The sequence below is a fragment of the Felis catus genome, chromosome C1 (assembly GCF_018350175.1).
Source record: "Felis catus isolate Fca126 chromosome C1, F.catus_Fca126_mat1.0, whole genome shotgun sequence".
NCBI classification, from domain to species: domain Eukaryota; kingdom Metazoa; phylum Chordata; class Mammalia; order Carnivora; family Felidae; genus Felis; species Felis catus.
The window spans coordinates 79,868,411-79,891,745 of NC_058375.1; the positions used below are offsets into that span (position 1 = coordinate 79,868,411).

Here is a 23,335-nt window from a genome sequence, read left to right on the forward strand (position 1 = left end):
CTTGCTACCCAGACCTGAACTTCGTCTCCTGACATGTTGAGGGGGTCTCTGCTAATTGGTATTGTTTGGCTTCACCATTTTTAGGGTATAGTCCCCAAGAAAGCCTTTTCTGGGCTTTCATTTACTAGTGGACTTTGGGTTTAATTAGGGAACATAAGGGGCACCTGGATGGCTCAATCGGTTGGGCGTCCGACTTTGGCTCAGGTCATGATCTCACAGTCCGTGAGTTCAGGCCCCACGTCAGGCTCTGTGCTGACAGCTCAGAGCCTGAAGCCTACTTGGGATTCTGTGTCTCCCTCTCTCTCTACCCCTCCTCCACTCATGCTCTGTCTCTCTCTGTCTCAAAAATAAATAAACATTAAAAAAAATTTTTTTAAATAATAATTAGAGAATATAAATGTTAGAATGAAAAACAGGAAGCTTAAATAACCACTCTCCTTAAAACTGTGTAACCTTGTAGACTGAGACACTTCTACATTGCAGCACACCGTGTGTGTAGTTTAGGATTCTGGACTACAATAATCTCAGGTTTAAAACTACTTGTTTCATTTAGGGTAAAGCATCTCTGTAGGAGGGTTCGAAATGTCCATTTATCAAAATCTGCAAACAGTCTCAGAAACAAAGAGGTTGATTGCGACAGCGAGAGCCCGATTTGGGTAGAGAGGTCTGGAATGGCAGCACCACACTGTACATTTCTGTTCACCCAAAACGGACTCTTTCCCTGGGCAGACACATACCTCATATCCTGTTCTTTGGCTCTGGATGTTTTTCATCTTGCGCACCAAAGTTAAGTAGAAGCCTGTGCCAAAGCAGTTCTTCAGGAAGAGTGGGGTGCCTGAGCAATAGAGCCTTCCCTGGGAAATGATGGCGATGCGGTCCCCGAGGAGGTCAGCCTCATCCATGTGATGAGTGGACATGATGATGGTTCTGCCTGCAAGGGCAGAGGTCAGGGGGATCACCAGGCAGGCCTGGGCAAGGCTGGATGGGAGAGGATGTAGAGTAACCTCCCTGTTACGTGGGCATAAAAATTTGAAGTTGATAAATAAAAACAGGTATTCTGTGGCAAAGTCCAGAAAACTGGAATAATAGTGACAACAATTAACATTTGACAGCATCCTGCATGTTGTAAAACACTGTCACACACAGTATCTCTTCATCTGGCATTGGACCTGATTCAAATAAATCACCATGTATGGGACATATTTATTATAGTAATTGGCATCTATTGAGTTCCATATGCATATTCTGTGGAGCATTAAGCATTGGACTTATAATCTTTGCAAAGAACACACACACCCTTTGAAACCAACAGGAGATGTCACTAAAAGAAAACAGTAATGAGGATTCCAGGATGGCAAACTGACCACGGGATTCAGCCATGCCGTCTTGTTCATGGGCAGTCTGAGCTCTGCCTGCTGTCTTTCTGGATCTGCACCCTCTGGTTGGAAGGTGCTGGGATAGAGGAAAGAAGGTCCCATTTTGAGACACTGCCCTGCTGTCTGCAGTAGTCCTCTGGAGCACTGGACACCTGCGTGTCACCCTCACACCTGGTCTTGAGTGACCATCTGACAGTTATGGAGTTCCTTGGGATGTCTGCATGTGACCTGGGTTTTCTTAGTCAAAGGGGAATTTCGCATAGAGCTGCACACATTGTTCCAGACAGAAGGGCCGCAGGTTGAGAGAACCTTTTAGAATATTTTGGGAAGTAGTATGCTCCATCAGTGATTCCTGTTTATATTTGTGTAAAAACTTCAGGAGGCTTCCACGGGAACTTAGATTTACTCGAGTGACTGCTGAAGTCCCATCAGAGTGTAGTTATGGCTGGTAACTATACTCAGTTACAGAGCGCCAGGAATGAGAGTAGAGATCACAGACAGAGCTTCAGCGAGAACAAAGGGCACCGAGCAGTGGCTATTACCTGAGCGATACTTCAGAAGCAGGTCCCAAATTGAGCGTCTCGAATAGGGGTCCACCCCAGAGGTAGGCTCATCCAGAATAACCACCTTGGCACCTCCCACGAAGGCAATGGCAACAGACAGCTTCCTCTGCATGCCACCTAGAGGTACGCACAAGGCAACAGGTTCATGACAGCTGTAGAGGATTGGAAGAGAAAGGGCCAGGGCTGTGGTGTAAGGGGGGTTACCTTAAGACCAGCAGCAGCTTGACGCTGCCTCCTTAGATGTTTATATAGTGTTCAAACCTAGTGGGGTCCTCTTTAAATGCAGAAAAGGCAAGAAATGCAGAAATGGATAAGACCATCTGAAGGTTGTTCTCACATTTTAGTCCAAACACATAAACACCAGAATCAATACAGCTCAGGCTGCTCTAACATAGGGTTCCATGTGGGAAATGATCCAGAGGTGGGGTGCTCTCAGGTGCACAGAATAACGCTATAAAAGTGTTCCACCTCTTACGAGGTCTGTAATAAGCCTCCCCTTCTCAGGGCCCTGTGTCCTGGAAGACAATTCATTTGCCATCTGTAGTCCTGTCTTTTTCCAATACCGAGCACCTGACAGATCCTGAGCTTCTTCATTCCTCTTGTGGTGGAGGCCTGTGTCCTCCAACATGGCTTCCATCTCCAGCTGGGCCTCCTCCCAGGACTTCCCTTTCAGCTGGGCATAGAACAGGATGTGTTCAGCCACTGTGAGGCTATGGGGACAGGGCAATGAGAAAGGCAATGGGCTCAGCAATTCTACCTCTAATGATTCACCTTATAGAAAGGATTAAGGGTGAGCACAAAGTTTTAGCAATCAAGATGATCACTGTGGTGCTGTTTATAACACACACACACACACAAAACAAAACAAAAAACAGACCATGCTAAGTATCTAATAAGAAAGGATGGTACATTTATATAATAGTGTAGTATATAAACAAAAAATTATTTTATAGAGGAATATATAATGACATGAAAAGATGTTCATGACATCCTGAGTGAAAAAAAAAACCCTAACTGCATTAAAAAATGGCAGGTTACAAAATTGTATGCAGAGTTTTACTCTCCCTTATAATTAAAACACACACACACACACACACACACACACACACACACACACACACACACACACACCTGCATAGGAGAAGTTCTGAAAAATCATACACCAAGGTGTTATGGATGGTGAAATTACAGGTGACTTCCATTTTCTTCTTTTTTGTTTTTAACTTTTTAAAAATGTTTGTTTATTTTTGAGAGAGACAGAGACAGAGCACAAGTGGGGAAGGTGCAAAGAAGAGAGGGAAACAGAATCTGAGGCAGGCTCCAGGCTCTGAGCTGTCAGCACAGAGCCCAACGCGGGGTTCAAACCCACAAGCTGTGAGATCATGACCTGAGCTGAAGTCAGATGCTTAACTGACTGAGCCACCCAGGTGCCCCATTCTATTTATATTTCTTTCCTTCCTTTCTCTAAATACAATATAGCTTTTAAAATAATAATTAAAAGTTTTGGGGGAAAGCAAGTGAAAAGCTTCCTGAAAAGTCAGTTTTTAGTGCCTGGCTTAAGAGAGAAACAGGAACAATGGTCTCCTCTCTTGGTCCCTGAGAGGGAATATTTCAGGACTGAACAAGGGGCCCCAGGATGGACCACTCTGTCAGAGAGCAGGGGGAAGTACTTTTCTTAGGGGGTAGACCTCAGCTCCCAATGCCAGAGGCATAGCCTGACTTTCTGAGGGATATCTCTTATAGCAAGCAGGACAAAGGACCTTGAACACGGGGAAACCAAACAAGAACACACTGCCTGCTGCCCCCAGAACAGGCATCCTTGAGCTCAGCTCTAGAGAACATGTGTGTTGGGGGGCAGGGGAGAGCAAGGCATGGGGATGATCTCAATTCCTGTTCTACTTACTGGTGGAACAGGATGTTGTGCTGTGGACACATGCCAAGACTCTGTCGGACTGCATCCAGGCTGGTTTCAATGTCCTTTCCCCCAATGAGCACAGTCCCTGATGTTGGTGGCAACAGACCCGTCAGGATGGACCTGCCAAATACAGGAGTCAGTGGCAGAAAAGATGGCCGTTAGGACTGCTTTGGGATGGCAGCCCCCCACTCTAGGGTCAGTGATGACTCTCACACTGATTCCTGCACTGGCTCTCAATTGAACCCAAACCATTATTAGCTGTGGGGACCAACAGTTTCCCATACAGGCTTTAGAACCAGTGTGTACATCCAGCCCTACTGCGGATGACCACATCTGTCATCTTTGCTTCTCTTATTTCCTAGTGCCCCAGGCAGGCACTGATAGGTTCCTGGCATTCCCAGCTGCAGAACCTTCACTTACAGCTAAAGATCCCTCCCCAGCTCAGCCATCACCGCTCCTGGTGATGTGGAGGCTTAATTAAAGTGTGCAGTGTGTGATCAATGCTGTGCCTCATATTATTATCACAAAAGCATAGGGCAGGGTCTTAATGAGAGCCCAGGCATTCAATATGTATTTGCTGACTGAATGATTGAAGGAAGACAGGGGAATTACCACCAACAATACTATTTCTGGATTCAAAACAAGAAGCCCAATATCAACATTGGCCCTTTTTTGGTAAAATGAGAAATAATGATGCCTGCCTCATGGGTTTGTTATGAAGATTAAATGAGCTAATACTTGTAAACACTTAGAACTATGCCAGCGTAAAGCAAAACTTGAAAGTATTATTACTATTTTTATTAAACATTGTGTTTCAACCCCCAGGGGAAGTTGCATTTCAGTAGTTGATGCAGTCATGTGTTTGCCTTTGAGAACCCTTGGGGTCCTGGATGGCGCTCTGGGCTCTCTGACCGTATTAGTTAACAAGGAGAAAAATCAGTTGGATTTAGGGCTGCCTGGTCCAGCTCTGTCCCTGAGTTCAGATACAATCTCAGGTTATCTGGACCTGTACTTACAAGCTGAAATCTCTGTTGATCAACCACTAGAGGGAAACAGAACCAAATATAATGGCATCAGCCCCACATTCCATTCACCCTGAACCGCCCTCAGAGAACATTCCAATGTAGGGTGTACACTACATTGTTCCTTCCTGGGGCTCTGTAAGAGGTCAAAGGACTTGAAGACTGTGTGTCACGTGGCTTCCCTGCCCCCTGCGAGGGCCGCCTCTGACGCTCCTTGGGAAACCTTAGCTAGCCATGGTCTCCTTCTCAGCAGATGGTGCTCTGGTCCCTTAGAAAAGTGAAGGGAACTTCTTGACTTTTCTATGCAGAGCTTGCATCTTCTTGAACTTTACCTTCAATTGCCAGCCGGTTACCCTACAGGCCCCTCTAGAGACTACACCCTTTTTATTTTCTCCAGAACTACCACCAACCCTTACAGGTAGGAAAAGGAATCTTCTTTGTTTTGTTTTTGTTTTTTGTTTCTCTGTTTTTACTTTTATTTGCGTTTATTTTATGTAGAATTTACTCCTGGGCCATAAGTTTTTGTTTCTTCAGTTTCTTCTATGGTATCTTTTTCTTCTGTGAACTTCCTCTTAAGGTTTAGGAACACTGCTCTTTTTCAGTGAGGATTATCTCAATGTGTCAGGGAGAGTTCATCCACGCGCCCTGTAAGTTCTATGCTGTATCTTGGGGGGCTTTGTTCACCTGGATGTGCTCAATGACCAGAGAATCTACATCTAAACCCTTAAGTTCAGCACTACTCTCTGCATTTTTAAGCATGTGCAGTAAAAATTCAGCACTTCTTTTTGGGCCACGGACCCTGTGTCCTGCCCCACTGTTTGGCCTGGGCACACCTACCAACTCCACCATTGTAGCGTCAGAACGGCACACATTGCTTCTGCGATGTGACATTTTCAGATACTTGGTGGCTTTTCAGATATGCATACCCTTGATGGCCTGGGCAGTTTCACCTGTGTTCTTAAAGTGACCATGAAGATTTGAACCTCTTGATTTGCATGATTTTGTGGGGTTTTCCAGGTCAAGCGAATAGCGAACCATTTTCAGAGATCACCTCAGGCCGCTTGCAGGAAGAGCTAAAGGAATCCTCTTTGAAAATAAGTAGTACTCTCTGTAGACCAGGGGTATGTGGTGGTGATGGTCATAGTTTTATCACCATCATTGATGGTAGTGACACGGGAGAGGTTGGGGGTGGGAGGACAGGCTTACAGTGTCATAGATGAGACAACTGACAAGATCTAGCTCTTGCTCTCACTGAAGCATTGCAAGTTGGTGACCCTAGAAAGTCACTTTGACTCTCTGGATGTCCACTTCCCCAGCACACATAAGGGGCAATAAACTTACTTTACCTCCCTCTCCCACTTCTTGTGAGGATCAAATAAAACAACGTATGTGAGTGAGCTTTAAATATTGCAGTGTGCTTTATACGCACTTGGGACACAAATACGTAGTATATTTTTGTCACTAATACACAATGGGAAAGAGTAAACTGTAGCTAATGAGGCAGAAGAGAGCCGGAAATGACAGGATAGAATGGCAATCCAGGCTCTTTGCCCATAAAACTTACAAGGTGGTGGTTTTCCCTGCTCCATTGTGACCAAGCAACGCAGTGATCTGGTTCTCATAGAAGGTAATGTTAAGACGGTCCACGGCTGGCCTGCTGTAGGGCTCAAAAATCTTTACCAGATTTTTCACACATACCCCAGGAACCAAGCCTGGAAGCTCTCGTTCAAAGAAGGAGTCTTGGAGGAAAAAAATGAACATGATATTAGTGTAATGCCTTAATGTATTCATTCCCCAAGGTTCTTTCTTCAGGCCACTGTCTTTTTCCCCCATGGCCTTAGTTATAGCCTTTGTACGGATTACTAGAGAATAACAATGGTAATAATAGTACCTAACACTTATTGAGCAGTTACTATGTGCCAGGCATTGTTTCAAATACTTTATATGTATTACCTCATTTTACCCTTGTAACAGCTCTGTGGGCGTAGATGTTATTATGCCCATTTTTATAGATGAGGAAACCTAAGACACAGAGACATGAAATATCCAATCAAGGTCACATAGTTCATGAACAGCAGAGCTGAGATTCGAACCCAGAGCGCACTCACTGTCTATTTGGAGAGTTAGTCCCTAAGCTCAATCTTCAGGCCAGGCTGCCATTTCCAAGTCTGTAGGGACATTTCCTCATGGGCTTCTGGTAGCAGCTCAGGCTCCTTATCTTCCTCCCAAAACATAACTTTCCTTCAGACTCTCCCATGTCTGGTCCTGTAATGCCCCTCTCCTAGTCATCTTGGCTCAGGCCTTTGCATTAACTTTGTACAGAGCAGCTTTTTTGCTCCTCATACTTCATAGATCCTCAGTTACTGGGTAAACTCCACTCTTTTTTTTTTTTATGTTTATTTTTGACAGAGAGTGTGAGCTGGGGAGGGGCAGACAGAGAGGGAGACACAGAATCTGAAGCAGGCTCCAGGCTGTGAGATGTCAGCACAGAGCCTGATGCAGAGCCTGAACTCACAAACTGTGAAATCATGACCTGAGCCAAAGTCAGATGCTTAACCACCTGAGCCAACCAGGTGCCCCAGGGTATAGTCCACTCTTCTTCATCACCGCCCCTCCAACTCTGCCCCTCCACTCATCCACTCTGACACCCTCCCGGTGCAGACCCTCATTAATGTGGTGTCCACTTCTCCCAACCTCCAGTCACTCTCTGCTTTAGTTCATCCTATATAGCACCCCCTAATTTGTTAACATCGTAGTTCTGAGCATTGACTCCCCTACAAAACAACATCCCAATGCTTCTCCTATGTGTGCCTCCTGGTGTCTCCTAAAAATAAGGTGGACCAGGCCCCAGCCCCCCAATTTTGGCCTTAGAATTCCACTCTGGGAGGAGGGCCTTCCCAGAGGCACTACTGACTGCAGACCAGCTCTCTGATGAGCCGTGCATCATTGACTTCAGCTTTGTGAAATAGCACCTGGGGTAGGCCAGAGGCCAGACCTTCTCACACGGTGGCAGGCAAAGTCCAGAGGCCATGTTGCTTCTCTGACCCCAAGGTGAGGATGGCAAGAGCATTTTAGCATAACAGAGAAGTGTACATGCTTAGGGAATGGAGAACATGGGGAGAAGCACAGAACTGGTTTAAGAGAGAAGGTAAAGAAGGCAAAGCCAGGGAATAGTTGCAAACCTAATTCATCAGCTCAGGAATTGTTAGGTAACTTCCACGGTCAGGAAAGGCTTTTGATGGTTTGAATGAATGGACCTCTAGATTTGTAAACTACGAATGAAGTGTAGTCAGCTCCACTAGACTCCTTCCTCCTGTGCACAGAAGCATTTATTTTTGTCTTTCCTTATAGCTCATATCCGCTTTAAGTCCCAGTGACCCAAGTTATTGTTCTTGCTAAATCCTCGGAAGTCAGCACATTTGTGCAACTCACTTGGGAATTGCCTAACAAGGGCACAAACACACCACATACTTGGGATTTGCTTTCTCTAGGAAATATGCGTTAATGTCTGGCTGGACCATTCATCCCACACACGTGCAGCTTGGCCCTTGAGGAGCTATCAGGTTTTAACCCTTGTCACCACAGAGTCAGTATCCTGGGTTTTACTTCACGCCAGGCATGAAGGGTTTTGCTCTAGCTTTTTACAGTAGTCTGAGCCTTTCCCTTGCTTCTGTTCTCTGCCCCTAATGGAGGTTTTTACCATGGGTCCCTTCTGGGTGTTCCGGATCCTCCATTTCCTCTGTTATGGGTTCCGTCTTTTCCAGGGCCCTTTCTTCTCTGGTTGAACAGCCTGCACCAACCAGAAGCCACTGTTATTCCTGGTGAGAGCTAACAATCAGTAAAGGCAGGAAAAGGAGGGGAGAAGGAAGTAGTTGCAGAGTTTCCTACCATAACTGGAAAACAGTTCCCTCAGAAGGCCAAGTCAGCATTCCCAGGGGCCTGTGGACTATAAAGTTCTCAAAATGGCTGGTATTGCTGGCTGGCTGGACTGTCAATCTTTGCTGAGCTCAGAGTGTATTTTGTAACAGGTGTTTCACTTCATCCTCTTAACATGCCAGCAGGGGCCCACAATGTCAGAAATTGTAATTAAGAAAAATTCACAAAACCAGGACCAAGTTTGTAATGGGGTAATTTTCTTTACCTCACCAACAGTAGTTCCTGCTCCAATCAAAAACATGTTAAAGTCATGATGAATCTTGAGAGAAGACGATTCAAGGTGATGTGATGGGTAGCCAGCTTAAATTACAGTTTGAAAAATAATTTACCTAAGCATTTTTATGGGCATTCAAGTCTTTTGGAACTAACACCAGAGTTAGGACTGGTTGAGGTATAGGCTTATACAAATCGTTGGGGCACTTGGGTGGCTCAGTTGGTTAAGCGTCCGACTTTGGTTCAGGTCATGATCTTGTGGCTCGTGGGTTCGAGTCCCATGTCAGACTCTGTGCTGACAGCTCAGAGGCTAGAGCCTGCTTCAGATTCTGTGTCTCCTTCTCTCTCTGCCCCTCCCCTGCTTGCACTGTCTCTGTCTCTCAAAAATGAATAAACATTAAAAACAACAACAATAACAAACTGTGAAGGTGGTGTAAACACACACAGAGGCTTTCTTTTTTTCTTTTTTTTTTTTCTTTCTTTTTTTTTTTTTTTTTGTAAATTTGGCATTTGATTTAAAAGGACATCAGGACATCCTGGAAGGGGAAGAGAAGCAAGCTGAAGAGCAAGCCAGCCAGAGAGGTAAGCAGGGGCAGGAGGAAACCACTGTCGCCAAGAATCTAAAGGCTCTGGTCTCAGGAGCACAGATGTGGGCAGGGCGAGTTTTTTTAATGCAGCAGCCAACCAGGGCCTCTGTCATTCCTGGTCGCCCTCTTCGATCTGCAGCTGTGGGTGGAGGAGCAAGTAATGGGCCTGGTGGTCAGGGACCTGCCACCTTTGGCACTTCTATTTCTGCTTCCTGGGGGATTTTCAAATTGACTACCCACAATTCCTTTGATCACTTTACTAGCTATCCTACTGCACTAACATGCAACAACATAGCAGGGGGAGATCTTCTACATAGTTTAGTCAGCGGGTGAGTTCCTTGCCAGGAAATGTGTGTCCCAGTTCCAGATTTTGTCCCAAGTGACAAAAGTGACTTAGACAAGACACCTCTTGAGCTCCATTTCTTTGTCTGTGAGAGGAGGGGATTAGGTGGGAAAACTCAGCTCTTTTCTGATTTTAGAGACAGTTAGGAATCTATTTCAGTCTAGCCTGTGAGGCAGGTGAAAAATATTTGGCTGCTGTTAGCAAAAATACATGTGATTCATTTTTGAAGGAGCACATTTGTCTTAAGAATTTTTTTTTTGAGAGACAGATTATCTGCTGAAATTGTAGAGGAAAAAAATGCCCACAAGTTTTGATATTCACTGAAATTAGAAATGTTCAGGAATATGCTCCTGTGTTGAAAAACCCCATTTACAATGGATAACTTTATTATGGTTGAAATTTAAAAGTTATAGACAAGATAGACAAACCAACATAACAGAAAAATACTGAGCTGTTGAAGTGCTATTTGTTTGAACCATAAAAACAAAACAAAACAAAATAAACCACCCAAGCCTTTTTTAAAGGCCCCAGGCTAATCATCTACAGAAAACAAACATCTATCTTAGTGCTTAAAGGATAAATCCTGGCCTAGACCCAACAATATAAAATAAAGTGCAGGTAGGTGAGGAACAGATTGGAAAGTATTTCTTTTGCTTCCAGAAACTACCAGCTCCAAGGAAGTCCCCAGTAATCACGGCAGGAATTTCTTGCCTTCTCATACCTCACAAAAGAGTCTATGCAACTTCTAGAACTCTCCCTGGGCTTCCTGTCCTGTTTAGTAGGAGAGGTACATTTTAGCTAAGATGCATTCTGGGCAAATACTCCCTTACCCCTCTTCCCCAACCATAAGTAAGATGAGTATTAGAGAAGAGTCTGGGAGTGTTTGTCTTGAAGATCATAGCTTCACTCCAACCTCTGGATGTACCTTTACCTTGGGACAATGCATTAATTTATATTTTGGAAAGGAATAAAAAAGCAGGAGGGGAGGCAAAAGATAACCAGTACAAAGGTTTCTTCATGATTCTATGGATCTCCCTGCTTTAAATTGAGGAGTTGCAAAAGTCATTTGCACCCTAAAGTGGTTTGGCCTTTTTTTACTAGGCAATTTAATCCGCTGGGCACAAGCTGTATAGGACACAAGGGTTTAGCAATGTTCAGCCATTCACCCTGGCCCAGCAACTCCCAAAGGTGGGTTCCTAGAGGCTATGATGCTGCACCACAGTGGCAGAGCCCTCAGGAGGTAGCTAACTAATCAGGAATCACACACTTGACAGAAGGAGCCACCTCTATAGCCTATGTGTATCCATGACATAGCCAAAGGAGTTAGTTTCAAACATTAAGATTTTTATCAAAAAATTTTAAACAACTCACCTTCACCACCAAGCCAATAGGACTCTTGCAGAAGGAAGTACCAAGGAAGTGGGGTTCCATAGTTCCCTAAAAATGACAGGTAAATCATTTGAAATGACAGGGAAAAGGCCAAAGGAGTCCTGCATTACCACAGTTCTATAAAATCTGGAATTTATTTCTCTGAATCTCAAAGTAGAACTATAGATATTTATAGTTCATAAGCATTACAGGGGCTCCCACAAAGACTACTCCTTCCAACATGTTTGAATTCAAAAGGTCACTTTTTTGGGTGGACCCAGCAACACTAAGACTGATGATCTTGGTTGACATTAGTTTTCCAAGAAAACATTTTATTAAAGAATTTAATCATGCCCTTTCTCAACAATCACCAGATGATAGTAATGATGATAGTCACTAACATTTATTGGATGCTCTTTCCATGTCGGGTATTATTGTAAGCACTTTTCATGCATTAAATATATTTTTTTAAGTTTATTTATTTATTTTGAGATAGAGAGCAGATGGGGGCAGAGAGAGAGAGAGGGAGAGAGAGAATCTTAAGCAAGTTCTGTGCTGTCAATTCAAAGCCTGATGTGGGGCTCAAAGTCACAAACCCTGAGGTCATGACCTGAACCAAAATCAGGTTAACTGACTGAGCCATCCAGGTGCCCCTGCATTAAGTAATTTAATCCTGGAAACAATCCTAGGAGATAGGCAATGGTATTCTTGTGAATAAGGAAACTGAGGCACACTGAGTTTGATTCTTCTGCCCAAGGTCACAGATAATTAAACAGAGGTATAGGAATTCCAATATGGGTAATCTGGTTCTAATACCACTGATCTAAACTATCCTATGCTTTGGATCCATCTGGATTTCAAGGAAAAGACTCCCAAATTCTCCACTTCTGTTAGCAGGCTTTGCTCCCTTTAAAATGTTAATTTTGTAAGAATACTTTGTTTATTTAATATTATCCCATGTTCCATGACCACTAGAACGTCAGCCCTTCAAGCGTAGGTCTGGGTTTGTCTTTTCCACCCCTCTTTGCCCAAATGCTAGTGTTAAGCCAAACATATAGGTGCTGCTCAGTAAATAGTTGTTGGACAAATTAAAGTTTCAGCTCCGCTAAAATAAAGCCCTTGGATTATGGACAGATTTCATTTTCAATCCAACTAATTTTCAATGATTATATCTCCTAGTGGCCCAGTGAGATAGAAAAGCTGAGGCAAAGCAGGTCAAGTGTATTGCTCAAAGTCACCATTATGGGTTGAATTGCACCCCCTCCCAACCCCCAAAGATACGTTGAGGTCCACGGTAGAATACAAAATAGTTGGTTTTGTCCCCAGTTCCCAGCACAGAGCTTGTAAACCCCTTAGAATTTCCTGAGTCATAGGAATGTCTTTTGTTGTTCATAACAAGCCCCTTTCTCAACCATATCTGTGTTTATGCTAATGAGGTGACTCAGGGTAGGGGCCCTAGATAGCTTCAGGATGGGGGCTGGTCGCCAGAAAGACCAGGCCTGGGAAAAGAGGATAGAAACTTTCAGCCGTACCCTCCATCCTGGTAGAGAAGGGGGCTGGAGATGGAGTTATAGAAACTTTTGAAGGAGATTCAGGGAGCTTCCGGGTTGGTGAGCACATCAAGGTGCTCTCAAGGTAGTGCACCTGGAGAGGGTATGGAGGCTCCATGCACCACCCCTCCCGTACCTCCACTTAAGCACCTCTCCCATTTGGCTGTTCCTGAGTTGTATTCTTTATTATAAAGCGGTAATTGTAAATAGACAACTTTCCTGAATTCTGTGAGTTGTTCTAGTGAATTATTGAACTGGGGAGGTGGTTGTGAGAACACCTGAATTTGTGTACAGTTGGACAAAAGTATGGTAACTTGGGCACTGTATTCGCTGCTGGCATCTGAAGTGGGAACAATCTTGTAGGACTGAATCTGTTTGTGGGGTCTGTGCTAATTCTGGGTAGTTACTATTAGAATTGAATTGTATTGTTGGACACCTGGTTGCATTAGAGAAATAGCTGATGCTGGGAAAAAAGGACACATTTGGTATCAGAAAAAAAAAGACCCCAGAGTCTTAACCTCTGGCCCTGTTTGGAAATAGTTACTGCTAATGTGCTTAGTTGAGATTAAGTCACATTGGACTAGATAGAACCCTAATCCAATATGACTGGTATCCTTATAAGAAGATGGCCCTGTGAAGACAGACACACAGAGGGAGAACGCCACGTGAAGACAGAGATTGTTGAAAAACCACCAGAAGGGGGAAGAGGCAGGGGAGGCTCCTTCCCCTGCAGATTTCAGGGGGAGCATGGCCCTGCCAACACCGTGATTTTCTACTTCTAGTCTCCAGAACTGTGAGACAAAAAGAAAAAAAAGAAAAAAAATTGTTTTAAGCTACCCAGTTTGTGATGTTTTGTTATGGCAGCCTTAGGAAACTAAGATAGTCACACGGCTAGGATCCAAACCCAGGCCTTCTGGCTCAGCCTAGCAATCCTTCTCCTATTCCAGGGTTGCTGCCTATGTATTTCTGCCAACAATGGCTGCCCCAAGACAATGTGAGTTCATCCCTCCCCAGGGACTGGGCCCAGCCTCACTCACCCTGCCTGCTCTTGGCCAGAGCACTGAAAGCCTGGTCATGGCTGCCACAGCATTAGGTGGCAGTTGGTTGACTTGGAACCCACTCAAATGGAGGCTGGACTTCTCTAGCTACCAGGAAATGCTGATTTGAAGGAAAATCTGATTTCTACACAGCAAAACAAAACTGTGCAAACACCCAGTTTTGATTCAGGAGTTGCTCTTCCATGCTGCAGATTAATCAGGTATTCATTCAATGTCCACCAAAAGTCAGGCACTATTTGTGGCACTGAGCCTGAAACACTGAACAAAACAGACTGTGGGCCCACTCTCATTGGCCCATATTCTACTAAGGGTAGAGAGTCAAGAAACAAACACATAAAGATACATCACGGCAGATAGTGATGTCTCAAAAATAAAGCGGGATATTCAGGAGCACTAAAGGAATGTTATTTATATAGGGATAGATATTTAGATATTTTCAATCTGGAAAGACTCCAGTGATGAGGTGACATCTGAACATAAGACTGAACAAAAGTGAGGAAGCAAGCCTGCAGGTATTAGGGAGGGTGATGTAGAAACATGCTCCAGGCAGTGAGAACAGCAGGCGCAATGGTCCTGAGGAGGAAATGTACTTAGTGTATTGAAGAACAGTCAGTGAGGAGGCGGATGTGGCTGGGACAGAGAACATGAGGTAGAAGGGAAGGACACGAAATGGGGCAAACAGTTAGAGGCTGATAATGAAGCACTTTCTAGGCCAGGGCTGGGACATTGGATTTTACTCTGGGCAAGAGGAAAAACCACTGGAGGGATCTGAACAGAAGGCTGACACCATCTGACCCAGATTCTGAAAGGATCTCTGAATACAGCATGGAGAACAGACTGGTAGGCGATGACTATGGAAGGAGGATTGGACTGGTAAGGTAGTGGTAGAGGTGGTGACAAGGGATCAGATTCTGGATCTATTTCTAAAGTAGGGCCACCAACATTCACTGATGGATTTTTGACCTAAGTTTAAGTTTCAAATGCTGGCTATGAAAGTCCAAATTGAAAGAACTTAGGAAGGATAAGATTTAAACCAGATGAAAAGATGGGAGAGGGCTGGAAATCTGAAGAACCCAGTACCAGTACCTTTACCCTCAAGAGGTTGACACTTACCTGGAAAAACCTGGTCGAGGTACCAGGCAAGCAGTCCATACAGAGCAGCATCAAGGAGCATCATCTTCATAGACATCAGGAAGCTGAATTCATCCCCTTCCATGGGGCTATTCCCGATATTGCCCCACTGCAGCCCCAGGCCTTGCTCCTCAAAGCGTACCAGGTACTCAGTGCCAAACCCAAATGCCACAGGAGACAGCAGGCTCTGCAGTGAGGCAGAGGGCACAGGAGATCAGCAGAGGTCTTTTATTCAACACAACAGCAGCCAGATGCCCTCAGGCTAGGAAGGAGGGCCAAGAGAGTGTCCAGGTTGTGTCCGGGTGTAAGGATACCCCAGGGAGGGGTTAAGGCAGTCTTTCCACAGGAAGAAAATTCTGAAAATGCCTCTCAGGACTTGGGGACCCCTGCCCAATACTCACTGGGCCATCTCTCACCTGTTCAATGGAATACAGTTGTGTCATGGGAAAGACAAATACCACAAAAGCACAACACACCAAAGGACCAGAGGTCCTCATGTTTACCTTCCTACCTTTTCTCCCTTCTTCCTACCTCTTTCTTAACATCACACAGTTCTTGAGAGAACAATGGGAATAACTTGAGCTTCTCTGTGTGAATCCCATTAGAAGGGTCCACAAAGTCATCGGTGTCCTAGGGCAGTCTAGGGGCCAGGCAAAGGATGGTTCCATGACTTCCTGAGGTCTGTCAGTGAGGCCAGAAAGGCCTCAGATTACACTGATGTCACCTTTTCTCATCTCCAGACTGGGGACAATCATTTTCTTAGGTTCTCTGTAGAGAGAACAAGTCAACTAAATAGGTGGTGTCCAAAAGGAAGCTGAAGAGGGGCGCCTGGGTGGCGCAGTCGGTTAAGCGTCCGACTTCAGCCAGGTCACGATCTCGCGGTCCATGAGTTCGAGCCCCGCGTCGGGCTCTGGGCTGATGGCTCAGAGCCTGGAGCCTGTTTCCGATTCTGTGTCTCCCTCTCTCTCTGCCCCTCCCCCGTTCATGCTCTGTCTCTGTCCCAAAAATAAATAAACGTTGAAAAAAAAAATTAAAAAAAACAAAAAAACAAAAAAACAAAAGGAAGCTGAAGAGGAAGGTCCACAGCCAAATCCCCACAGGTGGTCCCTTGCATGGCATAAAGCACACAAGCACATACAGAGGGATGGGCTCTTCTCATTTCCTCTGCTCAGAGGCCTCTCTGTAGCTTGCAGGACCCAGGGTAGGGTTCAAATTGTCTATGTATTGAAGGAAGAGATTCTCCAGCTGTAGGTTCACAAAAACCATTGTAAAAATATCAGCTCAGCCCTGGTCCACACAGCTGCCAGAACTATAGCTTCTTGGTGGATCCATACACCCATGAAGCTAGTGGTGGCCTCAAAGTACTGATGTCTACTCAGTATATCAAGAGAGCCCAGCTCTGCCCACAGGCTGAGTCAGAAGGACTTCTTGCTACTAGCCCATTATGATTTTAGAAAATTGGATACTATAAATAGCAGCAATTAATTTCTTGTTTAACATGAGAAGTAAAAGGCAGATGCCCTGGCAGCTCTACAGCCAGATAAGTTTGAGTTTGATTAGGACAACTTACACCTTGGATCTTTCCTCAATAAGAAGAAGGTGGTAGTCCTTTCTTGACTCCACTGCATAGAGAACTATGGAGGGAAGTTCTCAAAGACAAAACAGTGCACCCAAGAGAGCACGAAAACTGTTTGAGCCTGGTTAATGAGAGGGTGGAAATGGCCCATTTGAAAATGATAGAGAAAAAGGCAGTACTGTTAGTTTGGGAATTGTGAACTAAGAAGTCTATCTTTCAAGAAAATCCTCTACTGGCAAGAAGGCTTGGCTCTTAACTGGCTCATTTCTGTACCCTTTCTGCACAGTGGTATACCATGATGAAGACCCTTGTAAGCTACCCGGATTCAAGTTTTTACGGAGAAAAACAAAAGTTTTTAAAGAATGGAAACATCTTTCTGGGCCTAACAGTTAGGGGGCTAGCTCCCTCCCTTCTGGATCTTTTCACATGATTTGAAAATAAAACTGAGTGAAATGGTCCACATTCTTCTCCTCTTGTGGACACATAAAGGGACCAATGAGTTGAACTGGTTTTTGATTGCTTCCCAGGGCAGACTCGTCAGGCGGGTTTGGTAAAGAGGGACGGTTAGGTAGCTCAGGGTGAAGACTGCTCCAACTTTTGCCCCTGTGTCTTTAAACCTTACTTCCCTTTGAGCCAAAAGGCAAAGCGGATCCCCTCAAAGGGCAGGCCCGTTTTCCAGGACCACCACAGACCCCTCAAAGAAAATGTATCATATATTAGGAGTAAGCCCAAGGTCCCTCACCACAGCCATCTTCAGATCAGCCGTCATTCGGTCCTGCCAGGCGAAGCAGAGAATGTGTGGCAGGTAGAGGGTGAAGTAGATGACACCACTACAGGCTGCTGCCAGGCTGGCCCTGGAGAAGAAGGTGCTGAGCAGGAAGCACTGCATGATCGTAGCAGTGGAGAAGGCCAACAGGAACAGGAAGAGGATGAATGGATTGCTGTAATGTAGGATCCTTCCATGCTGAAACCAAAGAGGCCATCTGAGTGAGTAATTTCCACCCATGTCCACGGCACCATCCCTCTCAGGGGGCAACCTCTGTGCAGCGATTCTGGGCCTTCAGAAGCCCTCTGCTCCAGAGTGGTCTCTCCACCATCTTTGACTGGTGCCTAAATTTCCACATTTGAGACTCAGTGTGTTGAATTCCTTTAATCCTGTGAGTGTCATTCTCCCTGGGAGGGTAACACATCAGGCTGCCTATCAGTATGAGTAATTATTATGTATTAAGTAAGCAAATCTTTGATGGGAAGGGAGAAATAAGTCTAGAGGAGGAAGTCTAGGGGAGGAAGATCTTAGAACATCAAGAGCTCCAAGATACACTGAGGAGATGAGGGACAAGAAAGGGAGATAGGAGAGCCCCCAACAAGCTGTAATGTTTTGCTTGGGGCCTAACCTGCTGACTCAATCATGTGTATTCTGAGATTTACTACTCACACTGGTAAAAATATCACTAATTAATCCACATCACTTGGAAGTGGATTAATCGTCCTCCTCCAACAATATCATCCAAATACATTTCATAGAACCCGTGGGCAAATACTCAGTATCTTTAACATTAACTAACGGCTATGTAGAAATCAGGACCAAATCAGCAATTTTCAGTAAGTGAGCTGTTGCCCAACCACATTATAGGAAAAACTGAGATGTTCACGCTTATTAGGCTTTCTTAGTTCTCCTTTACTATAGACCTCCTATGAGGAATTTTACGCTTTGCACATAACTCCAAATACATATAGATTGTCTTGTTCTTTTCTCGGGAGCATGAAGGCACAAATAGGTTCATCTCTTGAATGGGTTCTGATCAAGTGGTAGTGGTGCCCTGAAGCACCAGATTCCTCATAGGAAAGAGAGACAATGAGCAATGTGTGAGTGTGTGGAAGCTGAGTGGAACACAGATGCGCCACTTAGCTGCTATTGCTACCGATTCTCCCTCATTCACACACTTGTGCCTGCCAGGCACAACGGAACAGATTAAAAAATAGAATAAAACAAATGGCAAAGGAGGGTGGAAGAGGGCTATGCCTAACTAGAACAAAACTCTGAGGAACTCTAAATCAAAGTCAAAACTAGGACTCAGAGCTCCTGATTTTGTGTGTCAAAGAGCTCCCCACATCACCTGGAAAGCGCAGTCCTTTTCCTTAATCACTCAACTCAGGAAAAGCAAGTCCATGGCTGAACATGTGGCTATGGCTGGAAGAACTTTAAGATGGTTGCTGGTATTTTCAGAAGAATAAAATCAGTTTCTTACCCCAGCTCAAAACAAAGTCCTAGAAACTTCCAGACCTGTGTAGTCTCTCACTGACGAGGCAGAGGGGACAGCTACTTGGCTGACCCAACAGACTTCCAGGCCTTAGCTTCCTCTAATGACCACTGTTCTTCTTTGTTCCTAATAGCCTGAATAACAGTGGAACCCGCCCCATTGTCCAGCTTCCAGATTCTTTCCTGCAGAGTTGAGGTGGGAAGGAAGAACAAGGCAAAGATGGGAGCGTCATCCTAAGGAATCCTATTCTGGTGTGGAAAGCTCTGTTTCCGTCATCACTGGAACAATGTTCTGGTTCCCACAAGGAGAAACCTCTTTGTGCAAGAAACTCTTAGTGAACATTCTTTACCTCACGTCCTAAAAGCTTTGAAGTCTTAATGCCCATTCTTAGGAAGGCAGATCTCAATGTCACTTCTCAGACATTGCAAGAAAACACACACGTTTATCCATTTTGCCTAAGTCTGACGCTTATGCATTTTGACTCCTTTAATTCTGAGGACACAAAATGCCTTGGAAATGGGAAAAGGAGCAGACTGAAGGATGGGAAGGAACAAGGGACCACTAGAGGAAGATAAGGAGCTTAGCTTCTCCCCTCCTCTTTGTGGAGCTCCAGGACTCTGCACATTTAAAGCCACCAATTTAAAGTGAGGTTGCCTGAGCAGAATGACCTCTACATCAGAATTTTGACAGGGCTCTAGCACTGGGTTTAACTAAGGTCACAGAGCACACTGAATCTCAGTGCAACACTGAAAACAAAACCTTCAGAATTAGTACATTTTACTGCAAAGAGAAAGGATAGGATTTGGTTTAACTGAATATCTGCTGGATGGACAGGATATATGATGGAATATTCTTGGATCAGGTTGACACCAGTATGATCCAGCACGGGATGGGACACAGCCAGAATCTATGGTTCAGCATACACGTTGCCTACTGCAGAGGGGCGCTTAATATGACAATGCTAGGGAGGCAGAACAAGCTTGATAACACCAAGCTTGAAGTTTATACCAAATCCCATCTAATAAACATTTAAAAAAACTACCCAAATTTATTAAGTTATCATCTAACAAGTACAGAAGCTCATCTGCTGTGGAGGAACTGCAAATGAAGGATAAGAATATATTATGAAATACTGTTTTATTTCCAAGTCTGGCCTGTGAGGGAGCTGCAAGCTTGCAGAGGATGGACCTATGTGTGCTGTCTGCAGCTATAAATACTCCTACCAGGGAGAAAGGACAGACTCTAAATTCCATCCTTCGAAACAGAGTGGTCTTGGAGACTGTTCAGGCAGCAGAATGTCCTCTGATCAAGCCATGAATGGTGTCACCATGATGGTAATTAAATAGTCCAGGTCTTCTCTCCTAATACACTGAAAAGGCTCTTCACATTCCAACTCCAGCTGCTGGCTAGGGCAGTAATCCCAGGAAAACATTCTTTGTACTCATTTCTTCTGTGTCTGCAAAGATAGAACCCTTTGCACATACAATCACTCTGTGCTGGGCTTTCCTAACAGCAGCTTCTCCAGATAGTCCATGGAATGGGGTTAGATAGTCTATGCAGACTGTAGCACACTGGGCAGAAAGTGGGAGCAGAGAACACAGTAGGATACAGAGGTTCCTTGGGGGGACATTTTATCTGAGTATTTTCCACCTTGGCTGAAATCACCAGGCAGCTGCATATGGCCGCTTTGGCTAAAATGGGCGGGCAGCTACATATCAGGCTATCCTTGCTGGCCAGATGACTGATGTAGGCATGAGTTCATTAATAGGAGGAAAGGTGGGAAGTACAAAACTATTCAAGATTTCCTGGACCTTCTCCATCTGGCTTACCATGATGAATGTGGTCAGAAGGAAGATGCTCATTGACATGATAGAGAAGCTGTCCAGGAACCAGGTAGACCAAATCACTGCATTGGAGACACCTTGATTTTTCAAGGTCTCCTTCAGTCGCAACTCCTTCTCCAAGACGATGCTCTTTACAGTCATGGAGACAGAGTAGATCCAGGCCAGCACCATGAAGATAGGGAAACAGCGGTTCAGGATGATCATAAAACTGAAGCAAGAGGAGAGAAGCAGAATAGTAGAATGCCCTGTACCTGGTAGAGGTGGACTAAATGTTTGTCAAATGAATGTGTTGAGAACAAAGCCCAGATGTAGGGAAAGGCAGAAAATCCCCACTGGGCATTCAAAAGGCATGAATCTTTTACTGCATTGCACTTTGCCCCAAAAGAATTACTTTTTCCTTAGAGCAAGATGGTAGCTTTTTGGTTAGCCCAGATGAATGCTCTACAAGTAATATGTGTAAATAAAATTGTACTATGTATGTTACACAGTACAGACCTTGTAAATTCTTGTGGGAAAAAACTACAAACCTGTTGATGCAGTTGTGACTGGAATAGATACATGCTGACACTGAAGTCCAAGAAGGTGAACCACAAACAAAGGGACTTGGTGTTGGTGGTGAGATCAATAACTGGGCCCCCCAAACAGGTCAGGCAGCTTAGCACTATATATCCCAGAGGATCAAACCCCAATTAAGCAGGAAGAGGCACAAAAAAATCAGTGCCACCAGTGTAACACTTTCAGAAGGCAAATGACCCATCAATAAATCGATCAGTAATCCAATAGCCACTAACTCCACCAGCCATGTACCAGTGGAATAATTCCATGGATATTCATTCTAGCAAGCAGGATAGATTTGATATTCTGGAATTATCTTATTGTGAACTTTACACATATTTTCCCCGCGTTTGATGTGCTAGGAAAGCCCTTAAGACTATTATCTATTGAAAACTGTTGGTTGTCAAAGGAAGGGCCCAATTCCAATATGGGAGGGTTCTTTCTCAAGATGGCCCTAAGGACAGAACCAGAAAATTCATAGAGCCTGCACTTTGGGGACCTGCCACCAGAGGGCTCTCCCACTCTAAATGGCCAGAATCCCTACTGCCTCCTCATTGTGTACCCTACTACCCTGCCAGCCACTCCCATTCTGATCCTAAAAGTGGAACCCCGCTTTTGCCCGTGGCTCCACATCCCATCTCCATCTATTATCCGAAACCATAGTGACTACAGAACAGACATCATTATCTCTTTAGTCTTGTGTTGAGCTGAGGAAGGAGAACCAATTGGACTAGGGTGCTGAGAGAGCATTTCCTGTGCCCATACTGGGCTTTATCTTACTGTCTTGTCAGGTAGCAATTTGACTGTTCCTTTTTTCAGGCTGTGTGTGTTTGTCTCCTCTCTGAACCCCACAGACACAATGTGCACTATGGCGAACTTGCTAGTTTTTTTCTTTTTTCTTTTCTAGGAGTTGAATCCTAAGCTAATTGTAGGTCTCTGCTGCTGTCCTGGAAGCATTTCTGCCCCCATCCACCATGGTAAATGAGGCCTCCTAGTGTCCTCTTCCTCTTTGTCCCTCTATCATCCCCCAAATACACCTTCAGTAAATAATAGGCTACTTGCTTAGCTTGCTTTGGCCAACAAATGTACAGTCCTGGGGGTGGGGATAGGGGTGGGCAGGAAGGGAGGGTTCCAGCTCATCCAACACATTCCTCTACATTCTCATTAAGCATGCAGCATGGGAATGTTAATTAAGGAAGGAGCTGCATTATTCTGAGGCTCCTAGGAACCAGACCTACTTGCAATGCAGAGTCCCAATTTGCTGATTTGGCAATCATTGGGGAAACACTCCGACCAGAACTCTTCCACATACCAAACATACTACGTAGTGGAAATTTAAAAAGCCTTTGTCCCCTTCCCCAACCTCACTTCCCTTGCTTTTATTTTCACCTTCCCTTTTCCAACCCACAACACCAACTCCTTTCTCCCTGCCACTTCATTTGACCATCTGGCCCTGCCTGGAGTCTAGGAGAAGCCAGCTCCTCAGTTAGAGCTCTATTCTCTTCAAGCCGGCCCCACTCTCTGGGTTTCTTTCCAAAGAGACTGAAGCCTGAGGAGTACTCCCATCCCACCCCAGCAACCTGATTAGTGTGTCTGGGAGGGAGATTGGGAGCCTGTGACTCACGAGTCATCCACAAAGCAGGGATAAGGCATCTGCTGGAGATAGATTCCAACTGGAACTTCAACCTGCGCCTGACTCCTTGTGATTCCCTGTTCGATCATGTCCTGCAGATAGGCAAACCCTCCCCAGATGTATCGGAAATCTTCCACAGGATCGGCTCTGGGACCAGAATCCCAGTACCTACAAAGAAACCAACGGGAGGAACAAAGGATATGAATGGAAATGGACAGCTCGCTGACGCTTCATAAGCACAAGGGGACTTGGAACTCATTCTCTTGAAATCTCACCCATAAAAATTTCCAAACTATCTGACTCTATTCTCTAATTCACAGTTTAAATCTGTTACAAATATCAGCCACAAAAAGACTTGTAATTGCTTTCATTCAAGGACCCTACATTGTGCTTTATGAAATATC

General features: G+C 44.8%; 1 protein-coding gene, 1 long non-coding RNA gene and 1 pseudogene across 4 annotated transcripts in view; 1 reads left to right on the plus strand and 2 right to left on the minus strand.

Annotated features, from left to right (window-relative positions):
- Positions 1-23,335, minus strand: part of ABCA4 (ATP binding cassette subfamily A member 4) — a 132,069-nt gene that overhangs the window by 51,407 nt on the left and 57,327 nt on the right. For 2 of the 3 annotated variants that reach the window (XM_019837464.3, XM_019837465.3), the window contains 11 exons: positions 22,923-23,099; positions 20,729-20,951; positions 17,381-17,602; positions 15,045-15,249; positions 11,327-11,392; positions 8,577-8,666; positions 6,441-6,615; positions 3,843-3,974; positions 2,510-2,649; positions 1,919-2,056; positions 738-931 (listed from right to left, as the gene is read on the minus strand). In XM_019837464.3, coding sequence (XP_019693023.2) covers positions 738-931; positions 1,919-2,056; positions 2,510-2,649; positions 3,843-3,974; positions 6,441-6,615; positions 8,577-8,666; positions 11,327-11,392; positions 15,045-15,249; positions 17,381-17,602; positions 20,729-20,951; positions 22,923-23,099 — 1,762 coding nt within the window. The remainder of the gene's footprint in view (positions 1-737; positions 932-1,918; positions 2,057-2,509; positions 2,650-3,842; positions 3,975-6,440; positions 6,616-8,576; positions 8,667-11,326; positions 11,393-15,044; positions 15,250-17,380; positions 17,603-20,728; positions 20,952-22,922; positions 23,100-23,335) is intronic. The other variant, XM_045036217.1, reaches the window with a different exon arrangement.
- Positions 5,034-23,309, plus strand: LOC109502470. Its single transcript, XR_002161074.2, has 4 exons — positions 5,034-5,294; positions 9,548-9,607; positions 22,206-22,275; positions 23,030-23,309. It is a non-coding gene; the product is annotated as an uncharacterized LOC109502470 (long non-coding RNA).
- LOC109502469 lies at positions 5,289-6,416 on the minus strand (annotated as a pseudogene).